General features: G+C 33.4%; 2 protein-coding genes across 9 annotated transcripts; one reads left to right on the top strand and one right to left on the bottom strand.

The window, feature by feature from the left end:
- The first annotated feature begins 1987 nt into the window (after positions 1-1987).
- Positions 1988-17489, top strand: LOC106668366 (protein quiver). Of its 8 annotated transcripts, none has more exons than XM_024228875.1 (7): positions 1988-2141; positions 2286-2331; positions 9471-9574; positions 12672-12719; positions 13539-13583; positions 14299-14445; positions 14515-17489. In XM_024228875.1, exons 3-7 carry the CDS (start codon positions 9544-9546, stop codon positions 14712-14714), a joined length of 471 nt encoding a protein of 156 aa, XP_024084643.1. In that variant the 5' UTR covers positions 1988-2141; positions 2286-2331; positions 9471-9543; the 3' UTR covers positions 14715-17489. The 8 variants fall into 8 exon arrangements, with proteins under 8 accessions (XP_024084643.1, XP_024084642.1, XP_024084644.1 ...); XM_024228874.1 differs by having other exon boundaries at positions 2282-2331; XM_024228876.1 differs by lacking the exon at positions 2286-2331.
- Positions 17490-18534: 1045 nt separating this feature from the next.
- LOC106668374 (molybdate-anion transporter-like) lies at positions 18535-23605 on the bottom strand. The gene is made up of 2 exons (XM_014397063.2): positions 23286-23605; positions 18535-19942 (listed from the first exon to the last, which is right to left on the bottom strand). Exons 1-2 carry the CDS (start codon positions 23350-23352, stop codon positions 18570-18572), a joined length of 1440 nt encoding a protein of 479 aa, XP_014252549.1. The 5' UTR covers positions 23353-23605; the 3' UTR covers positions 18535-18569.
- Positions 23606-24766: the final 1161 nt, after the last annotated feature.

Raw genomic sequence — 24766 nt, 5'->3', positions numbered from 1 at the left:
TTGATGTCCGAGTGGATCGAGGTCACGGTAGCTCAAGTGGTAGAGCAGCGGCGTATCTAGCCGAAGATCGTGGGTTCGAATCCCGCTCGTGCCATTGACTTTTTTATCTCAACTGAAAACCTTAATTAATTTTAATAATTATGTGAGTTTCTTCTTGTTGCATGTTTTATCCAAATGTGTTATGTTAAGACCAGAACTTTATAACAAAAAAACCGTCATCTTTCTTTTTCGGCAGAATTAATTGAGCTAATGTATTATTAAGCCAGTTGGATGCTGATACACAAACTTATTGTTATGGGATAACAGCGGAATTCACTCATCAGACAAAAACAATCCAAGAACCTTCTATCAAGTTTTGAAAGGAAAGAAGTAATAGAATTAAAGGAAGAAGGAAAAACTGAGAAGCTTAACAGGATTCTTAATAGGACACTGCAGACTAAAGAAGCAGAAGATTGCAGAACAAAAAAGCATTTGATGAACATTGGTATAACCCAACAAGGCACACAGATTCTGCAAAGAAGCAGAGGACAGACCAGCAGAATTAAGAATATATATATTATGCAGGGTGGGCGACCAAGACCCGAGGGGTTAAATGCCTGGGTAGACTCGTACCCCATCCCTAAAAGGTCCGGGACTTGGTCGGCTCACGTGTCCTGCATAAACCTCTTGGACTTGTTCACAAACCCCAAGATTTTGGACCATTTTATCTCGGGGAGTGATTTGGTGATGTCCTCTCCTTCAAAGATTTCAAATCTAGACCTAGCATACCTATCACATTCTGCGAGGTAATGCATTCTTCTTTTATTTCTCAGAAGCGGCAAAAGGGATCTGGTAGGATACTCGTTACGAAGAGGTGTCTTCTCAGTGGGCAGTGGCCCATCAGAATACCTATCAGCCTCCTAATTCTCTTCCTTGAGATAGAGAATAGCCATTTCGATTCAGCTGGTTTGATCGCCTTAACAAACTCTTTCGATTGCCTGTGTCCGGGGATAAATTCCACTCCCTAAGGAATTGTTTCATGCCCCAGTTATTGATACTCTCTTTACCACCACACCTAACCATGGCGCCACATTTCCCCGAAGAAGGAAGTTTTTGGGATGTACAGCGCAACTAATCAAGTTCCTTAATGAACTAGGACTGCAATAGCTCTTAAAGGGTGCAGTGTACCAAGCACCCCGATTAATACATCTACACCTGTAAGATATCCATTTTTGTATATGTGAAACATTGAAGAATTTGTATCTTTACCGTAAGAAAATGAGCGAACTTTGGAATTCACTTATTGGACATAGACAATCCAAGAATCTTCTAACCAACTTTGGCAAGAAAGAAATCACAGAATGTGTCAAAGGAAGCAGGAACAGACTGCGAATCCTAACGGGATTCCTGACAGGACACTGTAGATTAAATGGGCATTTAAGGAAAATTGGAATAATCCAAGATGGCACATGCAGATTCTGCAAAGAAGCAGAAGAGACACCGACACACTTACTAACAAACTGCGGAGCCACACTAGCCCGCAGGAGGAAGTGTTTTGGGATGTATAATGTGACCACAGAAGAACTACAACCACTGAAACCGGTCCTATTAATCAAGTTTCTTGATTAAATAGGACTCACCGATGTGCTTTAGGCAGAGCACAGGGGATACAATAGCTCTTAAAGGGCGCAGTATACCATACCCTGAATCATTATATCTATCTATCTTTACCGTCCTTGCATTGCGTTCATGTTAAAATAGACATTATTAAATATTGGTGTAACTTTTACAAAACGTCTTCTATGATGCTTTATTTACTCATGCCTGATATTCAATCTGTTAATTTATAGAATCTCAGTAGCAATTCTATCAAAATTGTTATTTTTCCCTCTACCGCGACGAAGACGGTTTGAATTTTTAAAAGCATGACCGGGCCCACGGTGTCAGCGGGACGGACGACCGTCCCTCTGTTATTTCTGGTCGGGGGCCGCGCCTGCGCTGCCATTCTGCGGATAAACCAGTCTGGTCGGATTAACAGGCAGGGGCAGAGGCCGACGTCGTCCACAAAGAGGGGAAAAATGGATATGTCCACAATTGGCCGAATCTGAAAAGCCGAGGCGGGCCCCGCGAACCCCAGTGGCTGCCTATTCCCCATCCAAACGGTACGTACTTCACCGAACACGACCTCCGCGAACACCGCATAAAAATCAATATTACAACTATTTAGAAACATAAACTCATTTTTCATCTTCTTCTCTATTTACAATTTATTCTTTCTTTTGTCTTTCTGCCCGTTCTAAAGCCAGACCCAGTAGATTATGCTAGTCCGGTTGTGCAAATATCCGCTATTTGGTAAGTTCAACTTTTAAACATTACGCTTTTATTCATTTTTTTTAAATAAAAATATATCACACTGAACTCGTTTAATTACGCATTTACTGAGATTTATTTTATACGCTCATCTATTCTTACCCTCCGTACACACAATATACAAACATTCAGGCAACCACATCACACATATTAAAACTAGAAAAATAAAAAATTTCCTGAAAGGGTTTATTTTATTTTTTATTTTTTTGTGAAACGATCAAAACGGAATGTTCGACCTCGTATTTTTTTTATATAGAGGAAGCAATCGATCAAGGTGTTCTATACCCTTAACATGCTTAATAAATTCCTTGTCGATTTTGGCCTGTTCAATGTTTACTATGTACTATTGTATTCACCTATTCAAACACAAAACATAAATAATTTGAATCGATATTGATGTTGATACCGAGCAAAATATTTGTAAACAAAATCCTTTTAATTTGTTTTTTATCTTTAAAATCTTTTTTAAATTTATTAATAGATTAAATTGATATTGCTTTTCACAATGGAAAAAGTTCCGTGAAAAAAAAAAGCAATTTTTCGGCGTGAACCGCACGTGTTTACGCATTACGGCACTTAAATACGAGCGACAAAGGGGTGGAAAAAATCCCAGCCGGCAGATCAAATTGTTTTCTTCGTCAACATGTTCAGATATACATTAAAAATGTGAAGTTCGCAAGCCTTAGGCTTATAAATTATTCCAGCAATAAGTTGAGGTTGGAACACGTAGATACACTTTTTATGTATAAGTATTTTTTTATACTCCCGTTTCAACAATGTGATTTGTTAGCAAGACTTAGATTTGTAAATTAAATTTAATACGCTAGCATTCCAACAATAAGGGGGTCGGAAAACTTGGGTACTTCTTTTATATAAGTTTTTTTTTTTTTATATTCTCGTCTCAAAAATGAGGTTTATTCGCAGGACTTAGACTCGTAAAGTAAATTAAAATATGCTAGCAATAAAAGAGTTATAAAATTTGGGAACACTTGTTATATACAGGGTGTCCCAGTTCCTTCTAACGAAACTCAGGGAATCGATTCTACTCTTCGTTTGGAGCAAAAAATGCTCAGGAGAAAATTTTCGGAAAGTTCTCTATTTTGAAGATATTCATCAATTTATGTTTTTTCAACTTTTCACTACCTTACCATATAAAAACGCTTACGACTTCCAAAATGTTTAGACTACAACAAATCCAATTACACCATTTGAAAGAACGCTAAATTTGCTGTAAGATACTTCTTTGCAATAATCTGAATGACATAAAATGTTAGCCAATATCAGTTTGAAGGGGGGGTAGAAATAAATCAATTAGAACTCGCTTTGTAAAATAAAAATGACACATCTGTAATCTCACAAAAACCATACCAGAAAGCTTCATACAATAAAATGCAATGGTTCTTCTTGTAGCAAGCACCTAACAACAAAGGAGGAACTTTTCAGAGGAAATGCTCAAATTTACCTTAGCTCACGTTTTCGAACATTCAATTGTTATTTTCCAACTCTGCTAGAACGTTATTTAAAAACCTGGATATATCAACGTAAAGCATATTAGATGAAGAAGTTTTTGTGAAATTTGACAAGTTTTAGGTATTTTTTTGTAACCTCAGTAGAACGTGCAATCATGACCAAAATTTTAAATTTTGTAATTTTGACATGTTCCAACTGATATTGGCTAACATTTTATGTCATTCAGATTATTGCAAATAGAAGTATCTTACTGCAAATTTAGCATTCTTTCAAATGGTGTAATTGGATTTGTTGTAGTTTCAACATTTTGGAAGTTGTAAGCGTTTTTATGTGGTAAGGTAGTGAAAAGTTGATAAAACCTAAATTGACGAATTTCTTCAAAACAGTGAAATTTCCAAAAATTTTCTCCTGAGCATTTTTTGCTCCAAACGAAGAGTAGAATCGATTCCCTGAGTTTCGTCAGAAGGAACTGGTACACCCTGTATAGGTTCTTTTTGTTATTCTCGTCTTCAACAATGAGACTTATTCGCAGGACTTAGGCCTGTGAATTAAATTAAAATACGCTGGTAATTCTGCAATAAGTTGTGGTTGGAAGTTGAAAAACGTGGATACACTTTTTACGTATAAGTATTTTTTATATTCTCGTCTTCAAAATGAGATTTATTCGCAGGATTTAGATTCGTGAACTAAATTAAAATATGCTAGCATGCCAGCAATAAGTGGAGTTGGAAAACTTGAGTAGTTTTATATATACAGGGTGAATTGCTACTCGTGCTACAAACTTCTCCAGTAGATTCTTGACCCTAAAATGAACAAAAAAGTTCATATTGTCCATGGTCCGATTCTCAACCATTTCAGAGTAATTTCGCTTTTTATCGATTTTGAAAGATATCACGTCCTGGCGTCGGAAAATCGTGATATCTTTTAATCTAAACATTTCTCTTAAAATCTATAAGCACCGTTGAAATCCCCGTTAATTTTTAGAGAGAATCAAAATCATAATTCCATTGAAATTTTTTAATTTAATTTAATGCCCATTTAGTATGTAATGCTTAAGAAGTTTACAAACAGCTAGAAGGTCAAGGAAGAAAGACCCAAACGTTTTGCCACCTTCATCTTCTTATTGAAAAATTAACGGGGATTTCAACGGTGCTTTTAGATTTTCAGAGAAATGTTTAGATTAAAAGATATCACGATTTTCCGACGCCAGGACGTGATATCTTTCAAAATCGATAAAAAGCGAAATTACTCTGAAATGGTTGAGAATCGGACCATGGTCAATATGAACTTTTTTGTTCATTTTAGGGTCAAGAATCTACTGGTGAAGTTTGTAGCACGAGTAGCAAGTCACTCTCAAACATTAGCAATCCTTGAACCACCATTTTTTCTCTTTTTGTCATCAACATCTTGGTCTCACAACCACTAAATAAGAAAATGACGAGTGCGTTGGAAGCGTTATTAAATCAGGTAGTTTTCCTCAAATTTGCTGCCTTCTGAGACTAAAATTAGAAACTCTGGATTACTTTATACACTTTCCGATTTACACAATTTTCCACTCTTTTTGTAGTTCTGGCTGAAATAAAACACAAAAAATTAGCCCAAACATTTTGGCACCGTCATCTTCTTATTGAAAAATTAACGGGAATTTCAACGGTGCTATTAGATTTTCAGAGAAATGTTTAGATTAAAAGATATCACGATTTTCCGACGCCAGGACGTGATATCTTTCAAAATCGATAAAAAGCGAAATTACTCTGAAATGGTTGAGAATCGGACCATGGACAATATGAACTTTTTTGTTCATTTTAGGGTCAAGAATCTACTGGTGAAGTTTGTAGCACGAGTAGCAATTCACCCTGTATATATATATATATATATATATATATATAGGTTTTTTTCGCCTTCAAAAAGGAGGCTTTCGCAGGATTTAGATTTATAAATTAATACGCAAGTTCGCAATATATTTGTTTTGCGTTGCGTGAAATAAGTCTCGATAACGTTACTCCCTTAATTCTCATGTTTCTCATGAATAAATATACGGAGACGTCGAAATTAAAATTGCATGCAACCTGACATGCAAGACGAATGAATATGTTTTAAGCGGGGAACTACGCAACGCTACGCCTTGGCGCACGTTGGTGGGTTGTGCACATCTGTTCGAGGCAAGCACTTCTGAGGATGACATGGAAGAAATGGCAGAAGCAGCGATCTGCTTGCTTTCAACGACGAACAGACTTATGTTCAGGAAGTGAAAGTTTCTATATTAAAAAAGGAAAAAGTGCTTATCGATTCAGTATTTCTGTTTTGTATTTTCGGACGCCACAACATAAATTTTATGAACTAAATGAAGCAACAGAGGAAAGGATCCGGAAAACTAACAAAAATTATTATATACAATTTATCATATATAGCATATATATAAAACCTAATTTAACTTTCTAATGCTAATCATTTTCGAAATATAGGGGGTAGGCCATCCTGTTACAAAAACCATACCCCCTCACGCTCATCCATAGGGCATAACTCAGAAACGGTCGATCCTATCAAAATTTTCCTGTCAGTAAAAGTGGCATAAAATAAGCTCTAGAATCAAATTTCAATAAAAATATGGAATTTTTACCTAAAATAACAAATTTAGTGTCATTTCCCAGCCAGATGAGAAAGTTATGTTAAATCTGTTACCACTATGCGATTCCTAGCCAAAATTAACTTGGAGCTTGTATAAGACCATTTTTCGCTAAAGTTAATCGTTTCTGAATTAAATGGGTGGTCTATACAAGTTGATACACCCTGTATATTACACTCAAGACAAAAAAAACCAGACACCGGAGATATTTTGTTGTTTATTTCAAACTATACGTATTTTTATCGTTATATTAATTACAACTTAAACGAGATCAGAACTTCATGAGTTTTGATTAGAAAAATATTTAATTATGACGGTTTGAAAGAAAATTCGCCCAACACCGGAAAATAATTCAGTGAAAAAGTGTAATTTAACTAACTTTTTTTTAATCTAGTTTTGCTTTTAATGCGTTATTAAGAACAAAACGAGGTAATAAATTGTTAATTAAATTCACTAATTCAGTAAATGGTATTCTGGTCTTTTGATCAATTTTCTGTCAAACCATCAATTTAAATAATTTTGATTAAGACTCATGAATTTTTGATCTCGTTTAAAAAGTTAGTGTCACGAACGGGATTCGAACCCACGACCCTTTAAAACAAAATACATCAATCCATTATGTTTAGTGGTCTAATAGTCGAAGGTCGTGGGTTCGAATCGCGCTCGTGACACTGACTTTTTCATTTCAACCAAGACCTTACATAAAAAGAATAATTTGGTCAATCAGACAACTAAACATAATGGAGTTATTTTAATTGTTTTTATTTATTTTTTATAAAGAAAAGATAGGTTTTAAGGGAAATTATACTTAACTTTTACAAATTATGATTTGAAAAATTAACTTTTACTTAACTACTTAACACTTAATTTAGCTCACATTAAAATAAGCAGGTTGTAATTAATATAACGACAAAAATACATACAGTTTAAAATCAAGAACAACAAAAATATGAGTGTCCGGTTCTTTGTTTTTGAGTGTACTAAACGAAAATCTGTACATTGGGGTTTTTTTTTTTCCCCATCCACCTCCCCGCCGTACCTGAGGGAGACCCCATACCGGCGGACCTCGGCCACTAGACTGTCCTATATTCTTGTATGGGGGAAAATGGAAGCATAACGCCTCGCTCTAAACGAGGGACACGTGGAAGGTTATGCGTATATATATTTTTCCTCTCTGTACTACTTAAATTGACCTAATCTAATAGGTCTCCCCCTTGCTGGTTACTCCTTTCCACACAGTAATATCATACAATCATTACATAAAATTTCAAAATTAAAATGATAAAACTATATAAAGTTACAAAACAATATAAATATACTAATTTAATCAATAAAGAACAATCACAGTTTTAAGTACTATATAACAATGTTAATTTATTTTTAAAGAAGTAACCAGCCCGGAATTATCTGTACTAAGGTTACACACTTAAATATATCACAGTTTAATCACAGGTGGTTTAGAAAGTTTTTTTTTCAGGTACTTGGTTTACTACCCGCTAGGATGCTCTGTGTAAGCTGTTTGAACACATGATACGTTTGCTCGCTTTTCACAAGTTCCTTCAATTCTGGAGGCCATATATTCTGAAAACTGTTTCGCAGGTCCTGACGAAGTTGTACAAAGCTTGGGCAGAAGAATAGCTTGTGTCGTACGTCTTCACGAACATTGCATAACTGACAGTTTGGGGTATTAGCTCTCTTGAATTTGTGCAGATAAACTGCAAAGTTTCCATGCCCCGTAAGCATTTGTGTGGACCAAAAATCTGGTTGCACCCAACTCTGCTTTTTTCTTTCTTTAATGATGGGAAAGAACTCATAAGTAAGCCTGCCCTTGATACTACTTTCCCATCTGCTTTGCCAGGTGTCGGTTACCCATTCGTTCAGAAAAGTTTGGCGCTGGCTGTTGGGTGCATTTCTTAACCAATTAGCTTCATGTTCCTCTAAGCCGGGTAGTCTTGGTAGCAATCCCTTCTTCAGCTCTCTCTTTGCATTATGGACTTTTATGACCAAGTCATAATTGGGGTTGGTTGCATCGCGTAGCGTACTGTTGAGTGGCGTTGCGTCGAGTGTGTTACAAGCTTTCTTCGGAAATATTTTTGAACTTTATAACCTGAAATATCATTTTTGACGGGTTTTCTACATAGTTGCTAAGAAATAGTCGCTACAGCATTGCTGCGACTGGAGAAAAAATCTTCAACTTCAAACCTAAAACCTAAATTTTTGTCAAAAAAAGATTGTTTTTAGATCCGACTAAAATTTTCAATTAACAAATATATTCTGCGTGTATCTTTCATCTGTTTTATTAATAATTTTTAATTAATTATACTTTTTATCTTATCTATGGTTTTTGTTGAGATGAAAAAGATAGTGTCACGAGCTTTTTTATCTCAACCAAGACCTTAGATAAAAAGTATAATTAATTAACAATAATTAATACGGTCAATTATAACTACTAAATATACGTGTGGTTTATTAATAATGTTTTAAAACTCGTTCTTACATGGGAAGGTGTGAATCAGTTTAAATGAATTTAAAATTGCGAAGATTTAGTTTTTAAAACACCATGGTTAGCTTGATTTATTTGTATTTTTAACAATATTTTATAAACAAAAAAAATAGTTAAACAATTGCTTTTTTTAGTGTTTATCGTTCTATGCTCGTTAAAAACAGCAATTTCTTGCTTTGAACCTGTTGATATTAATCCAGAGAAACCCTTTCATTACTTATTTAACATCATCATACAAATAAATATAAATTATCTAATTTATGTATAAACCATTGAAACATTAAGTAGTGAAGCTTCAAAGTTTACATATTTCAAGGCTAAGAAATAAATAACGATTTTTCATAAAAGCTTTGTTCTACGCATTGGAAAATTAATAATATGAAAGAGGTTTTTCTTTGGGTTGTCATATTGCCGTCGTCTATTTCATTGCATCCTATTTCAGTTTTAAGCACGGCAATTCAATTCCATCACTAATCAACTTGTTATTTATGCTCGTATGTTTATGCTCAAAGTTTTTTATAGGGATTCGCAAAAAGCGGACGATGAAATGTTGGCGTCGTTAATCTGAATAATAATCGGCGTTTTATGTCAAAACATGGGGATGTTATGGTTGACATCATTCACAGGTACGTCACGTATTAAGTATTGACCTTTTTTTTAATTTACTTTTTTCTTTAAATTTATTTAATCAAAAGCTGTTGTCGTAGCCGAAGTATGCTTTACACGCGCTGAATTGCCTCTAGTATTCAAGATAAAGTCCTAGGTGGTTACAAAAGTTATTTTAATTAATTATTATTTTTATATAAGGTCTTGGTTGAAATTAAAAAGTTAGTGTCACGAGCGGGATTCGAACCCACGACCCTTTAAAACTAAGCACAGTTGGTTTTAAAGGGTCGTGGGTTCGAATCCCGCTCGTGACACTTCCTTTTTCATTTCAACCAAAACCTTACATAAAAAGAATAATTAATTGAAAGAAGTAATTTGGTCAATAGACAACTAAACATAATGTTATTTTAATTGTTTTTATTTATTTATTGAAAAGAAAAGCAAGGTTTTAAAGCAAATTGTACTTAACTTTTACAATCTATGATTTGAAAAATTAACTTTTCCTTAATTACTTAACACTGCATTCCTGATTAAGAGGAATTATTTTAATATACTGCTTTCTTCTCCTAGCTACATAATTGTAAAGACCTAATATCATTATATCAATTCTAATGAGCCAAATTTCACTAAGATTGCATCCTTTTAAGTATTCTTTTATCAAGAAAGTTACGTTAGAAATTCTTGCATCTTGCAAAAATATTTTAGTCATTATATTTTTTTATTATTATTACTGAGCAAACACTTTTGTAACTACCTTGTAGGCTACCCCCGCTCAAATTGAAGTTCACTTCTTTATTTTGTAGGTTGCCGTTAAGCAAACCCTTCTATAAATTTCCATCTAGATAGTTCCAATTTTTTCATTTTTTATTCCCCCCCCCTCCAATAGAAACAGAATACTGGGCAGAGGTTATTAAATTTTAAATTTATTGGAATAAAACAAATCTGTAATGAATGGTTTGTGGGTGATCTTTCACTAAACTGTGGTTTTTCTTCTAAAACTTACCACAATCTGCCTGTTTTCTTTGCATTAAATACAAACAAAATCGTTTAATAATCACTTTTAAACATTCTTAAATTATTTTGTCGACATTTATCCCTACGTATTTAAAAAAAAGAGAAAAGTTCACGGGCTCTGTGAAAAATATCAAGTTAGAAAGAACAAACAAGGCAGAGGAAAACTTTAATTAAATAAACACAAAAGAACGCTTATATCAAATATCACCCGAGGATATTCAGAAATGAGGATAATTAAAAATGTACCATTAATTAAACTTTAGTTTTACATCTACCAACTGACTTCTGCTCAGTCCAAATTTCTGCTGCCTTTTTTATCAACGCCGCTTTGCCTTTTATGTTACTGCGCTTGTTAAGTTTTTGAGAATAAATGTTGAATATTGCATAAAATTTGAGAACGGGTTTCAATAAATGGTCATAACTTTAAATGTGTTAAATTATTTAATATGTTTGCAAAAATCATTTTTCAACATTAACTAGAGCCCGGATTTATATGCAATAAAAAAAATCCTCAAATTTGCAATATTATATACACTAAAAAACTTCAAATATAACATGTAATTTGCTTTAAAAACATTAAAATTTGCAATGTCAGAGATAACACTCCACTAATAATTAAATAATTTCTTGTTAATAGACTCTTTTGTCTAGTGCATATTCTTTTTGAAACAACAGAACTGAAAAATTACACTCACACAAAATATCATATAATTCAAAAGAGACTAACACTGATTGTTTTTGTTTCAAATGAGGCTCCTATTTCTATTCACAACCAGACTACCTCAAGAAAATTAATTTTTCAGGAAAGGCAATAAAATGCATCCAAAAGTTTTGGAATTAGCGAGGCCTCAAATAAGATTCCAATTATTTCTAGAGAATTTGAATGTTTTGATTTGTTTATCAAATCAAATTTTATGCTCTGATCTTTTCCTTTCATGTTCTCAGTTGTCTAGTTTATTTTTATTTTGTTCTAATAAAAAAATTGCAATATAAAATGTGCAAAATAAAATTTGAACCATTGTACCACGGTGGTATTATTCTGACAAATAACTGATCACCATGGTCGTAAGTATTAGTGAAAATAATACACAATTGCATACAAATCTGGGCTCCAATTATAACATTTACACCTTAATATAACTAATGTCAATTTATGTTTTTCCATAAAACCATTGAACAGAAATAAGTAGTATTTTCAAAAATCCATTTTTTTTTTTTTTTTTTGTAAAAATCACCAAGCTTGTAATTTGTACGTGAAACTGTTTCTTTTTACTAATCATTTATATTAGCGACTTTTCTTTTTTCATTATTCAATTCTTTTGCAAGTAAATATAACGGATTGAAATATTTTAATTGGTACTAATTGTCTGATTCAATAAACTTGACAAGTCCTTTTATCATTTGTAATAAGCAAAAACGATTTCATTCTCTAATTATTCCTCGTTAAAATTTTTATCTCAAATGACGAAAACCAGTTATTAAAATGGCCATGGGCAAAATAGTCTGTTAGTTAATTTATACACAACACTAGAATAGGCTGAGTAGTTGCTTTGTGTCCATTAAAAATATTATTTAAAAAACATTTATCTGCGATATTGATAGATAGATCATATATTCAACATGCTGTATTTTTATATCCTTTCATAAAGTATATTTTAAACAAATTGCATGCAACAACAGCTTTCAGTGTTCCACTTTCAACCTTGTTTTTTTTCTTTTTCTTTTTTTTCCCCCAAAAGCTTTTCTATCTATGGCTTAAGGTTTAAAGCTTCGTTGAAAAGGAATAAAACCTGCAGTCCTACTGAACACAACAATAAATATGTTTATTTTGTTTTTTAAGACAGTTTTATGTGTAGGTGTGTGAGAAGTGAAAGGATTGGTTTATGAAAAAAAAAATTTTGGAAATTTATAGTTGGGTCTATTATTAAAAGGATAATCATCAAAAATGTATCAATTTTTTTTAGAGGGAAATTGATATGATCTTATCATATTCAATAATCTATAAAATCCTGAAATACCACTTTTGAGTCAGAAAAAAAAACGTTTAAAAAAATTTACTAATATGAAAAAAAAAATTTATGTAATATCTGCTGATTTTTTCAGTCATTGTGTTATCCCATATTACAGTAGCTCAAGCTTGTAGGAGATCAGGTAAGTAGAGCCCGCAAAATATGCTGGGGACCATTATACGTTCTGTAAAGTGTAATATTAACAATAGAGACGTGAATGAGCGAGCGAGTGCGTCGAGAAAAGATAAGTGTGTATGTCAGTGTGTAGGTATTACATGTTAAACGTTAGACAATGTTTTCGTTTCTGGTCAAATTCCATTAATATCTTAGCTGTTGTAAATAATAATTTAAACGTGGATATATCGATGTTCGTGTGTCGATGTCCTTCGGTGGGATTCAGAAGAAGCCGCAGGCTTTCTTCCCCTCAATGCCGACTTCGCCTTTGCTCCTCTTCAACAGCGGATTCGTAATTCTTGCTAATTATAAATTTCAAATTGTATCCTGTAACATCATTTATTAATTGATCTATTGGGAGAACCTTTTTCTTAAAAACCACAAATCTATTAATGTATTATTTTTTTACCCATTTCTCATTTCATTTGTTTTCCATTTTAATAAAACAATATTATTAAAATCATTAAAATAATTAAATTTATAATTGATCTATAAATTATAATTTTCTATTGTGATTCTGATAGAACAGAGGGACATACAAGCCAATATGTAATTAATAAAAATTAATAATTAATAATGTGAATATTATTTAAGGATATGTTTTCTATTATAAAACACAATTTATTTATAGGTTAAAAGAGTAGCAAAGGCGTAATCGCTTGACTACGGTATTGCTGTAGGCATGTCTCCTTAGAGTGTAGTTTATTAACTAATTCATTAATAAATTAGTATTTTATAAATGCCATTAACTTACTAATTTACTAACTGTTGAGTGATATTTTCACAGTGGTTTTATTTGCTGCTATCCACCTAGCCTCTTCGGAATGTCAGAGTAAGTTGTCTTTCTACATTTGCCATTTTCAGTTTTTATGTTTGTTTTTATCGAAAAAAAAAAAACATTGAAACAATTTGTGATGATTATTTTATAAAAATCAGTTAAGACAATTTTTTCAATAATATTCATAGAGAAAGTGAAACCTTCTATGAATATACCAAGCTATGTTCTTACTTAATGAAGCGATTTTTTTTCTTTTTTTAAATCTTTATCATTTGAAATCACTTGAAACAAAAAGCAATTTAGAAGTTGCTTTATTTTTCCTTTTTTTTGGTTAGTAAATTAAAGAAACATTAATATTTTTCAGAGACAAGATGGCTTCCAAAGAGGCCTAATACCCTCTTTAGCCTTGCATAATTTTTGATTGTAAATAATTTTAAAAAATGAACAAGTATAAATGCTACATTATAAAACCTTTCATACATTCTAATTAGTGAAATATATCAGTGGGTAAAATTTTGAAGTTTCGAGACTAATATAAAGATGAAATTTTCTTTAAGACCGGCTATGACTGTTTATTATAATAAAAATGAAGAAGTGCTGCCAATATTTCATTAATCACGAGTAAAATCTAATAATTTATACTTGCCAATGATTATACTTGTTCTTTAGCTTGTGTGAAAATCTGAAATAATATTTATTGTCATAAATTAATAGATAAGACATTTTTAGTCGCCTAGAAATTGTTTTTTTCCCTTTTGTTTCTTTTAAGCCCGCTCTATATACTGTTATGAATGTGACTCTTGGAAAGATCCGAGGTGTAAGGATCCGTTTAATTACACCGCACTCCCTCGAGACCAGCCACCACTCCAAACATGCAACGGATGTTGTGTTAAGATGGTGCGAAACTCAAAAACAGGTAGGTGTATTGAAAACGGAATGGATGATTGAAATGGGGAAAAATTAAATTGTCGGTTTGCCCTTGCAGCGTATGAGAGCGTCCGCCGGACCTGCACGACACAGCTTCAAATCAACTTATTTATGGTCGACCACGTGTGCATGCTGGAAAGTACTGGGACGGGTCACATGTGTTTCTGTGAGGAGGACATGTGCAATTCGGCTCATTGGGGCAAGAGACCCGCTCTGTTCCTCTTGCTCGCCCCCTTAGCCTTGCTCTTTCACAGATAAACCAACCTCATTATAACCCCTGTCTTCCCAAACATAGCCTGTAGACCTAGTGGTGTAATTTTTGAGAAAAAAAAACGGCTTGGCATCTGTGCTCAGGGAGTCGGTAAGGGTTCTAGGGTCTCTAACTTGACAGATTAACAATTTGAGACAATAAAGTTTAAGAAAGTTAAGGCCCGACAAATGTGTTGGAGTAGCTTGTTTGAACACTTTCAAACAATCCACAATCCTTCATAGTATAAACATCACGTAACTCCTTACTCGAAATTAAAAAGTACAAATTCCAATGTTTGACATGTGAGAGAATGCATTTGCTGTACCAAAAGAACTGTCGGATAAATATTAACATCATTAACTCAAACAGTGTTATTTATGCATGGTGAATGGAAATATTAGAGCTTCATTTTTTATTAATTAACGTTTAATTTGGGCATTTACTATAGTTTGTCACGTTGTCACTCCAGTTTTGAATAAATTCCAACAAATCGAATTTTGGGATCAACACTATCCTAAATTATATCATAAATATTTCTTATATAAACTCACTGTCAGTACAAAAAAAAATCCCTACTTGCGCAACTTTATTAATCAACATACATATAATATATATTTATATTTCATTGATAATGTTTAAAGGATCACATTTTTTAAATTTGTAGATTACAAGCACTGTCGATATTTCTGTATCAGCATAGAGAGCAACTGTAGAAACTTAAAAGGCAGAACGGTTGGTCTGATTGTAAAATTGCAGTAGAACTTTAAGCAATCTGCATGGAATGTGATATAGAAGAAGGGTCTATTATTTTTGTATTGTTACAATGATTTTTAGAATTTATTTAATTTTTTGTTTGAATGAGATATTTTGTTAGTGATTTCTTTACATAAAACAATGTATATGGGATTTTTGTGATTTTAGGAATGCAATCTAATTATAGATTAGTTGCTTGTAGAATAAGTGCTCAATACTAATTTTTATCAATCGCTAATTATCCATACGGCATATTGAGAGAAATGGAGAGAGAAAGCCGGGGTGATAATATCGACAAAACCCTCTCATTGAAAATATGTCTACCGTCCAAGAACAACATGAGGGATTTAGTATTTATCGCCCCGGCGGATTGCAGCAGTACAATTGGACATAAGAACATCAATTTTTATGTTAAATCGATTAATCTACTATAAATGGCATGTCGCAAAGCAAGAACTCAATCCTAACATCTACCCCTGGAAAAACACTAATTAAGCATGCCTACACCTTTTACCAATCTCACTTTCGTTTAAACATTAAGTAACCACTGTAAATATACATATGAAAATTATTTTGTATCTGACGTAGCACTACTACACAAGAAAATTGTATAACACCTGTAAATATTCCAAACAGACATTTTTGTGCAAAGCATTAACACACTTTGGCTTGATGAAAGCTGTGCATGCAAATTCTTCCTTAGACCTCTGTCTGATACCAACAGTAAGAGTGAGTAGCTAAACCCCAAGGTGAACATAATTCTAATTATAATGAAATGGATTGTGTGGTGGAGAGGCCGGGGAGAATGAGCCACCACGATTGCGACAATTGTCCTGCACTCACAGATTTAGGCCCGACGATCGATCCCCAGGGTCGGTAGTCGGGCCCGCGTTTGGCCCCGACTTGGTTTACACTGTTTCACAGAGCGTCTGCTCTCTGGAAAGGTGGAAACACACTTTTCTCACTGGACACGATCACATGTCCAATGCACACACATTTATTAAAAAATAACAAGTAAGAAACTCAATATTTCCTATTCAAAACAATATTTAAAAAACTAACGGATGGCCATACAAAGTATTTCTTTAGGTTTCTGGTTTACTTTTTTTTAAACTTAGCTTCTTACTTGTTATTTTTCTCCTGGGCGGGTTTAACTTAGATTTAAGTAAAATTTCTACTTTAAATCTGCCCTTTTGATTAATCTGTGCCTTTTGCCTAGATTTCATATGCAACAGGCATAGGTTAATTCATCTCTCATGTTGCCAATGAAGTCTTTTTTCCTAATATTTTAAGTCAATTGTAATCACTCGTCTGGCTTTTGTTTTCCTGTTCTACTCTTTAAAATGCAATTGGATATGGCACAGTGTACCTTTGTAACACCAAAAAAGCACTTTGTAAGCTAAAAATTTATATACTGTCACTAAAAACCACATTTATATTTAATTAAATATAATTACTTTTGAAAAAGAAATTATTAAGGAGTGAGTTTTTTAAGCATATATACATGGCATGTATATATAGCATAATGAAAATATTTTCTCAGCCAAGAAGCTGTTGCCATTTGAATACTTATAATAAATAGATTTTACATTTCAAAAAATTTGTTCTACTGATGAATTGATGAAACAATATTTCATCTTTATTAATTTAATTAGTTTCTCTAGGAAAGTGATATTTAATTAGTGATTGATGATAGTTCTTAAATTTGAATATCAACAATTTAGCAGTCTCAAATTTTTATCCTTGTTAAAATAATGTTTATATTTTACGCTTAGAGATTTTAATAATATGCATTATTATGTATTTATCATTTTTAAAACTAGCAAGTAATGTCAATGACTATAATTAGATACTGATAATTTATTGATTTAATGAGTTAAGGTGTTCAAGTTCATGTAAAATGAATATGAAAGAATTTACAAATCATGCTAACTTCAAAAAGAAACAAAGAAATTTCTTTTGGCTATACCAACAATACCTTAAAAATATTTAATAGCCATTTTATGCTGTGAAATTAAAATCATTCTTATCAAAAAAATTGTTTTTTATGCATATTTCCTATTCCTAAACGACTGGCAGTTAATAATTTCAAATCATATTCTTTTTTGATGATACATTCTTGAGATTGTTCACCTTTCAGTGAAAGTTTATTCTTTAATCATTACACTTTGTTTAAAAAAAATCCAACAGAATTTGTAATTTATAAATTATAGTTGTATGTAGATCTAAATGTAAATATTTTATATGTAATATTAAAAATGTTACAAGATAAAGGAGGAGTTCAGTTAGGACACTGTTTAGGCTATTTTAAACATGTATTTTCTAATTTTCTCTGTCGTAATTTTCTAGTCGAGTCTTGGGCATTAGTAAGCTCAGATGTTGAAGAATCCTCAAGATTTCCAGTAAAGGCAGTTGAAAAATAGCATCAGAGGTAACCGAAGATAGCCCTGATCTTCATCTTAGAGCACATTGTGAATGATAAAACTGTTGAGCTGTGTCGGACACTTGGAATGAGAAAATATCATCTATTTGTGGAATTGAGGTTTCATGCCTCTATTACTTGTATATAACCACCATCATAAGAAACATATATTTAAATTGGCCACATATGTTGGTGTGTTGGTGACCATAAAAATACTGTGTCTGTTTCATGGAACGTTATTAAAAAGCAATCCATAAAAGCTTGTTCTATGTAAATATATTATACTATAGATGATGGAGGGAAATTAAAAATATTCCAGGTCAAGGTGATTAACAACAAATTATTCTCAAGCAGAGATATTTCCAATAAATTATAAATAATACGTATTTATTCAAACAAAACAAAAAGAAAATGTAACTATGATTTTTATTTCACAAATAACAATTTAGTGAGTAGAAAAATACAATTTATCGATAACATTATTAATTTTCTATTATCTGAAGTACTGATGAATTTAACAATTGTTTTTCTTCAAATTTATTAGGAATAATTGTTAATCCATTATTTACAAAACCAATATTTCCAAATTGTCAAAAACATCAAACAGGTAAATAAACGCTGCTCAAAAACTATACTTCAAACAGTATTTCTCCTATTTACAATTTGTATTGTAAACTTCATAAATAAATTAAACAGTCTCAGTTGGTACAGCCTTTCCAGTTTTTAGCTCCTCAAGTTCTTCGTACAGAATCTTCCTCGAGTATTTCCTTGAGAAAATTACCGAGCCCAAGATGGCTCCTATCATGAGTAGAGAACAGAAGGTGAAAAGGTATTGAAACTTTTGAAGCCCAGTCACGTCGGCGGTATCACCCCCAAATTTCATTGTGAGAGTGAAGCAGGTTATTATATTCATCGGGACCCTAAACCAATTTGCAAGAGTGGCTCGGTAGTCTTCTGGAATTATGCGTGATCTCAGGTAGCCGACTGTCGGAAAGTACAGACCGATGGAAAATTCAAAAACGAGAAAGGCCAATAAACAAATTATACTCATAGTTTTGTTGGTGATGGGGTCGTGATCCTGAACATGGGCAACTATGTTCGTAAGGCAAATCGTCACGACTATGTAAGTACCCGTCGCCAAGATGGATGTGAATATAAGGAGGTTTTGAGGCAGCCACCGTCTAGATATGAGCAAGGAATAGAATTTTGACCCACACATCAGGGTCACCATGAACAGTGAGAACACGAGGCCCAACGGGGGTTGGAGATCAGCGAGGATCGGAGTCCACGAAAATATGAAAGTATACATCACAGATTCGAATATAGACTGTACCAAGCCCAGATAGAGAAGAATTCCATCGTTCTCGGTTAAAATACGTAAAGGAGTGAAGAAATTTACAAAAATGTCATCTCGGGGTTTGGCTAAGGCGACGTGTTCTTTCCAAGTCGATTGTATTACCAAAAGGGACAAGAGTAAAAAAGGGATGGCGAGGATGAAAGGTGATACGTGGCCAAGTGCAAAATAGTCGACGAATAACTGGGCCACCATTCCTGCTAATATAGCAGAGAGGCCGGAGTAAAATGTCGCTTTAGTGAATGTCACATTCAACCACTCGACTGGAAGCTTATAAAAATTGAGATGTTCATTGACATACCACGCCTCGAATGTAGTAAACAGAATCGAGGTGCATATTCCACCAAGTATCCTTCCAATCAATAAAACATTAAAATTTGGGCTAGTTTTTGTAAGGCAACTTACACTGTAGAGGAGTGTGAAAATGGAGCAAAACACCTTCCGGCCGTACCTGTCTGCAAGCTGGCCGACCACACTGCCAAACACACAACTGGAAGCGAATCCCGTGATGTATAGTATGGCTATGGAGTCGTCTGAGTAGCCATAGTCTTTATATATCGTGTAGATGTACGGCCCTTGAAGCCAATCGGCAAATGTGGCGAGGTAGAGGGCAATTATATAGCATCTCTGAAGATTCTTGTAATGAATGTTGTGCGGCTCGGCAAGCGTATGACTTTTCTTGTCCACTACTAGTGCTCCGACTATAGCTACAATTACCACACCGATCAAAAATTTGTAATACATCTTTAAAGTTATCTCAGTAATAATTCTATTCTATGTTTAAAGAGAAAAAAAAAACCACTCTCATAGCATGATTTACACAAGATCAATTTGTTGAAGTATACACAAAGAAAATTTAATGGTTGTTAAGTTTATTTAAGAACGTGCATTACACCTTCACCCAAATAAATACGTAGAATGTGGAAAAGCCCAGAGCCTCTTTTTAGTGCCTTATTTTATAATTTTTTTAAACTGTTTACACCATCCAATCTGTGACAAAGAATAAAAGAGTATTTTTATGATTTTAATTAGACAGAAAAAATATCATTAAATCAGCGTGTATGATATATGATTGAGGTTTCTTATGACAGCAATCAAACATGCATGTTCAAATTTTACAAATTGGTTCCTAATCAATGTCATCATCAGGGTTAAACCAGCACAAATTACAATTAATCACATTAGCAACAATTATTTCTTAAGTTAAAATTTCAAAGACACATCACACTTACTACTGACTTAATAATTTAATATAAACAACTAAAGTTTATTCGTTAACTTTTTTTAATATTTGTAATTTATCATTACAAAATTGAAACTCTCTTCCATTTATTACATTTGAAAATATTAAGATAATATTATTAAAATTAGATTTTATACTTGATAATACTTTAACCTGAACTACAAGAGCTTAAAGTCAATTAAACCATACAGAAATTAGGCCAGACCCAATCCACTCTGATGAACTATTCACCAACTAAACCAATATATTTCACATCAGACGCACAAGACAACAAGCTTAAAGTGCATCAAAATTTCTTAAATCCCTAGAAGAAGTAAAATTGAAAAGAAAATCTTTATCTTTTTATCTTTTTTTGGGGGGAGGGGGGGAAGAAAACCTTATTTTTGTAAATTATAGAGTCAACTCCAATAAAAGATTGTGCCAGTTTTAGATCATTTTTCTTCATAAGGCTGTTTTGAAATCCTAGCGGCTGAGAGGTTAGAGAATCAGACAAGTATTTGCCAAGTTGGCAATTCTGGGTTCGAATCCCAGCACAGCCCATGGCTTTTTAATTGAGAATAGTTTGAAATACTAAGTTTGTAAAGTCTTTTCTGCAGCACCCAACATTAAGCCCTCCCTTATAACAGGAATTACTTTACTTACTCACTTTCCTTAAGCTGCTAATTTGTCGAAGGGATCTGAAAAGGCGGTAATCTGTTAATTAAGGAGGATACGGCAATGTTGATTCCATTAGGTGAGCGTTTCCTTTCCAATTAACTAAGCCTGGAAATTTTTTAAATTTATTGGCATAGTAGGCCACTTATGAAATGAGTTTGACCTGAAAATGAAGGTTTTGGCAATTGCAAACCTTTCGCTGTCTAGAAAATATGTTCTTAATCATAGAAAGAAAAATAATGGCGTTATAAATTGTTGCACAAGACACACTTTTCATCACATCAATGATTCTAGCAAAAAATGGTTCATTTTTAAGTAAGAATTTGGCAGACAAAGGGAAGGAATAATGGAAGACTTCAGGTTAAAGAAAAAAAAATGATATCAATGTAAGTTAAATTGTTCAGTATCCGTTTCTATAGATTTCTTACTTTTAGGTCTTACACATCTGACAGACTGAACCAGCAACGATAGTAAGACCAAATTACAAGTTTATCACACTGCAGACCTCATGAAGAAATCATATTTTACTTTTTCTATTGGTAATTGTAATTACTGCATGACTTGATGACTGAAAGGCACTGGAGCCTAATTCCAGTATGCTATCTCTAACTTTGTTCAGCCAACAACACTTGAGTAGGTGATTTATTAAAGATCTCACAGCTTGTCATAAGAGATATTGAGTTGGGAAGTCATCTCCGAGCAGATTTAGCAAGGATCCCATTTAATCTATTCTCTCAGTTGCTCCCTATCAGTAACTATTTGTCTTCCACCCATCTTCAAGTATCATCACTGGACACCGAGTAAATTAAGCTAGCAGTCTCAGTCACGTTGAAAAATGAAAATTGAAAAGTTTGAACTCATAACCAAAAACAGAGAAAACCTTAGTGTTTTTAACTGTTTGACCGCACAATTAAGATTGTATTAGGGTTTAATATCATTTTTAAGGTTTCAAGATGAAAAACTAATATTTACCCAAGGAAAAGACCAACAGTTTGGTCGTGATCACTTTGGACTGTCTATCCTCGCTGGTTTCATCGACCCAGCTACAAGCCCACCACCCTGCAGGCACCACAGAAAACTCTCACAATCAAACCAATAGCAAAATCACTGAAGCCTAAAGAACAGGGCTTTTCGGAAGAACTGAAATTTTTATGAGATTCATGCGTTGTCACTGCCTAGATCCATCAACATTCGGCCATTTTCATACCTTTTTTGATGCAACGTAACCATCCAACTTATCCACTCAGCCATATAAGGACAGATGACATAGATGTACAAAAACAAATAGGGTTCATTTAATAAATGATAGGGCTTTTTTTTGGAAAAAGTGAAATTTTGATAAGACTCATACGAATAGGACAAAATCAATGTAGCAATTATGCATTAACTCTCCAGATCTACAAGCATTCGGCCATTTTCATACTTATTTTTATGCAACGTAATCATCCAGCTTATCTACTCAACCATGTAAGGACAGATGACATAAACGTACAAATAACAAACAGAATTCATTTTAAAAATAACAGGGCTTTTAAGAATTATTTTATTTTTGTTAAGGGTCATAAGACTGGGACAGAAGCGATATAACAACTATGCTTGTCACTGTCATCCATCAGCATTTGGCCATTTTCATACCTATTATGATGCAACATAACCATCCAACTTATCCCCTCAGCCATAAAATGACAGATGACATAGACATACACAAAAAAGGGTTCATTTAATAAACGATAGGGCTTTTTAGAAGTGAAATTTTGATAAGATTTATACGAATAGAACTAAATCAATGTAACGATTATGCGTTAATTAACTGTCCAGATCTACAAGCATTCGGCCATTTTCATACTTTTGATGCAGTGTAATCATCCAAAATTTATTCACTCAGACATATAAGGACAGATGACACAGACGTAGAAGTGGAGTGACTGTTAATTTGTGATTAAATTGAATTTTGTGCTTCTGCATGAAACGTGTCTGATTGTACCCTGTAACATTTCGTGTCGTGAAAACCCTGATGATGACTTGAAAAACGCTTACTACGAAACCCAGTTTGACTGATGATGCAGGCCAAGGTGAAACATGAATGCACTTTTCCACGACATGCGCTTATTTGCCTAAGGATGTAGATAATATAAATGAAGTTCGATACCAACCTCGCTCGACGTGTCTCTTCAGGGTTTTCCATTTCTTCACTGACAGATTCTGCAGCCTCGGCAGCATAGCTGTAAATCAAATTCCAGGGGTGAGACAGAATTGGCAAACTGTCATCTCTCCGGTACGGGAAATCGCAAACGGCCAATTTTCCTTGTGAACTCTTTTTACATCCTCAGTCGAACTTCATCGAGTAACTTCAGCGGCTCTCTGCAGAAGAATTTTCCGGGCTTTTCAGTCGACGTCCGTCATCACCTTTCCTCGGGTTAACGATAGCCTGGAAAATTGTAACAGCCAATCGAGGTTTCGGCCGTGCACTGTGCACACTGCACACTACCAACCCACTTCCGACAAATTTCCACATTTTTAGATTTAATGTCTTTTTTATTTCTCTTTCGAGCATTACGTAAAACATTTCGATTAAATAGTTAATCTTAATTTTTCCCACATTTGCCTCTATGCTTCAGTTAACTCAGACTTTCTTCTCGTCCTATTAAATTTTGCCACCGACCTAGATCAAGTTCTTGCAGTCAAATACAAAAGAGAACAAAAAAATATATCCTAAAATAATATATTTTTAATATATTTTGCCAGTCATAGATACTAAAAACATTATACTTATTTTGGCATTTCTCGAATTACAACATAAAACATACCACAACTGGTTTTACATGTCTGGTCTTTGAAGAAAACAAAGTACACAGTCAACAAAAAGAAAGCTTATTTATTTAAATGCCTGATTTTATTTTTGTAAGATGTAAAGCCTAAGATCAATAAAAAGTAATAGGTTCATATTAATCAATAAAAGTAGTAATAGTTGGTTGGTTACAACGTGAATGATACTCATCACTCAGGATGAACCGTTCCAAGATCCAACCAACTTCCATTTTCTGTTTGCATAGCTTTCAGCTCATATGCTTTCTTAACTTTCTCCTGATTCCTATGATTGATGTATATGTAGCATAAGAGGTCAAATATATCAGCTAAAAAACTGATCCTGGATTTTCAATCTTTCAACGTTTTCTCAAACAGAATTATAAAATTAGTTAGGTATTAGAAAGAACATGCGTTGCCCATTCACTATTAGAAAAGTTTTTGAGCGCATATACAGCTTTTACCTGCGACTTTGTTCACACGGGGCTATGTTTTAACCTTTGTCATTGCTACAAGACAGAACCCTTTCCATGTCTTGTTTTGAAAAATCTTCTACTCAATTTGGTCTATACGTGGTAAAAAAAATTGTCCCTTAGGGATGAAATTTCAAAAAAATCCTTCCTTAATGGATATCCAAGTCGTAAAAATACACTGTCGAAATTTCAGCCCTTTAGACACAGCGGTTTGGTCTGTCAGTGTCACGGAACTGTTTTATATAAACTGCTCAAAAATTAATAGGGATATTTGTAATTTATTCTTATTCTATTAATTTTAATTAAATTAACCTTTAATGTAATGTAATATATTCTTGTTAGTTGGATAAAACAAA

The sequence above is a fragment of the Cimex lectularius genome, unplaced genomic scaffold, assembly GCF_000648675.2.
Source record: "Cimex lectularius strain Harlan isolate CLEC.00 unplaced genomic scaffold, Clec_2.1 scaffold237, whole genome shotgun sequence".
Lineage (NCBI taxonomy): Eukaryota > Metazoa > Arthropoda > Insecta > Hemiptera > Cimicidae > Cimex > Cimex lectularius.
This window is presented reverse-complemented; position numbering and strand designations above follow the sequence as displayed.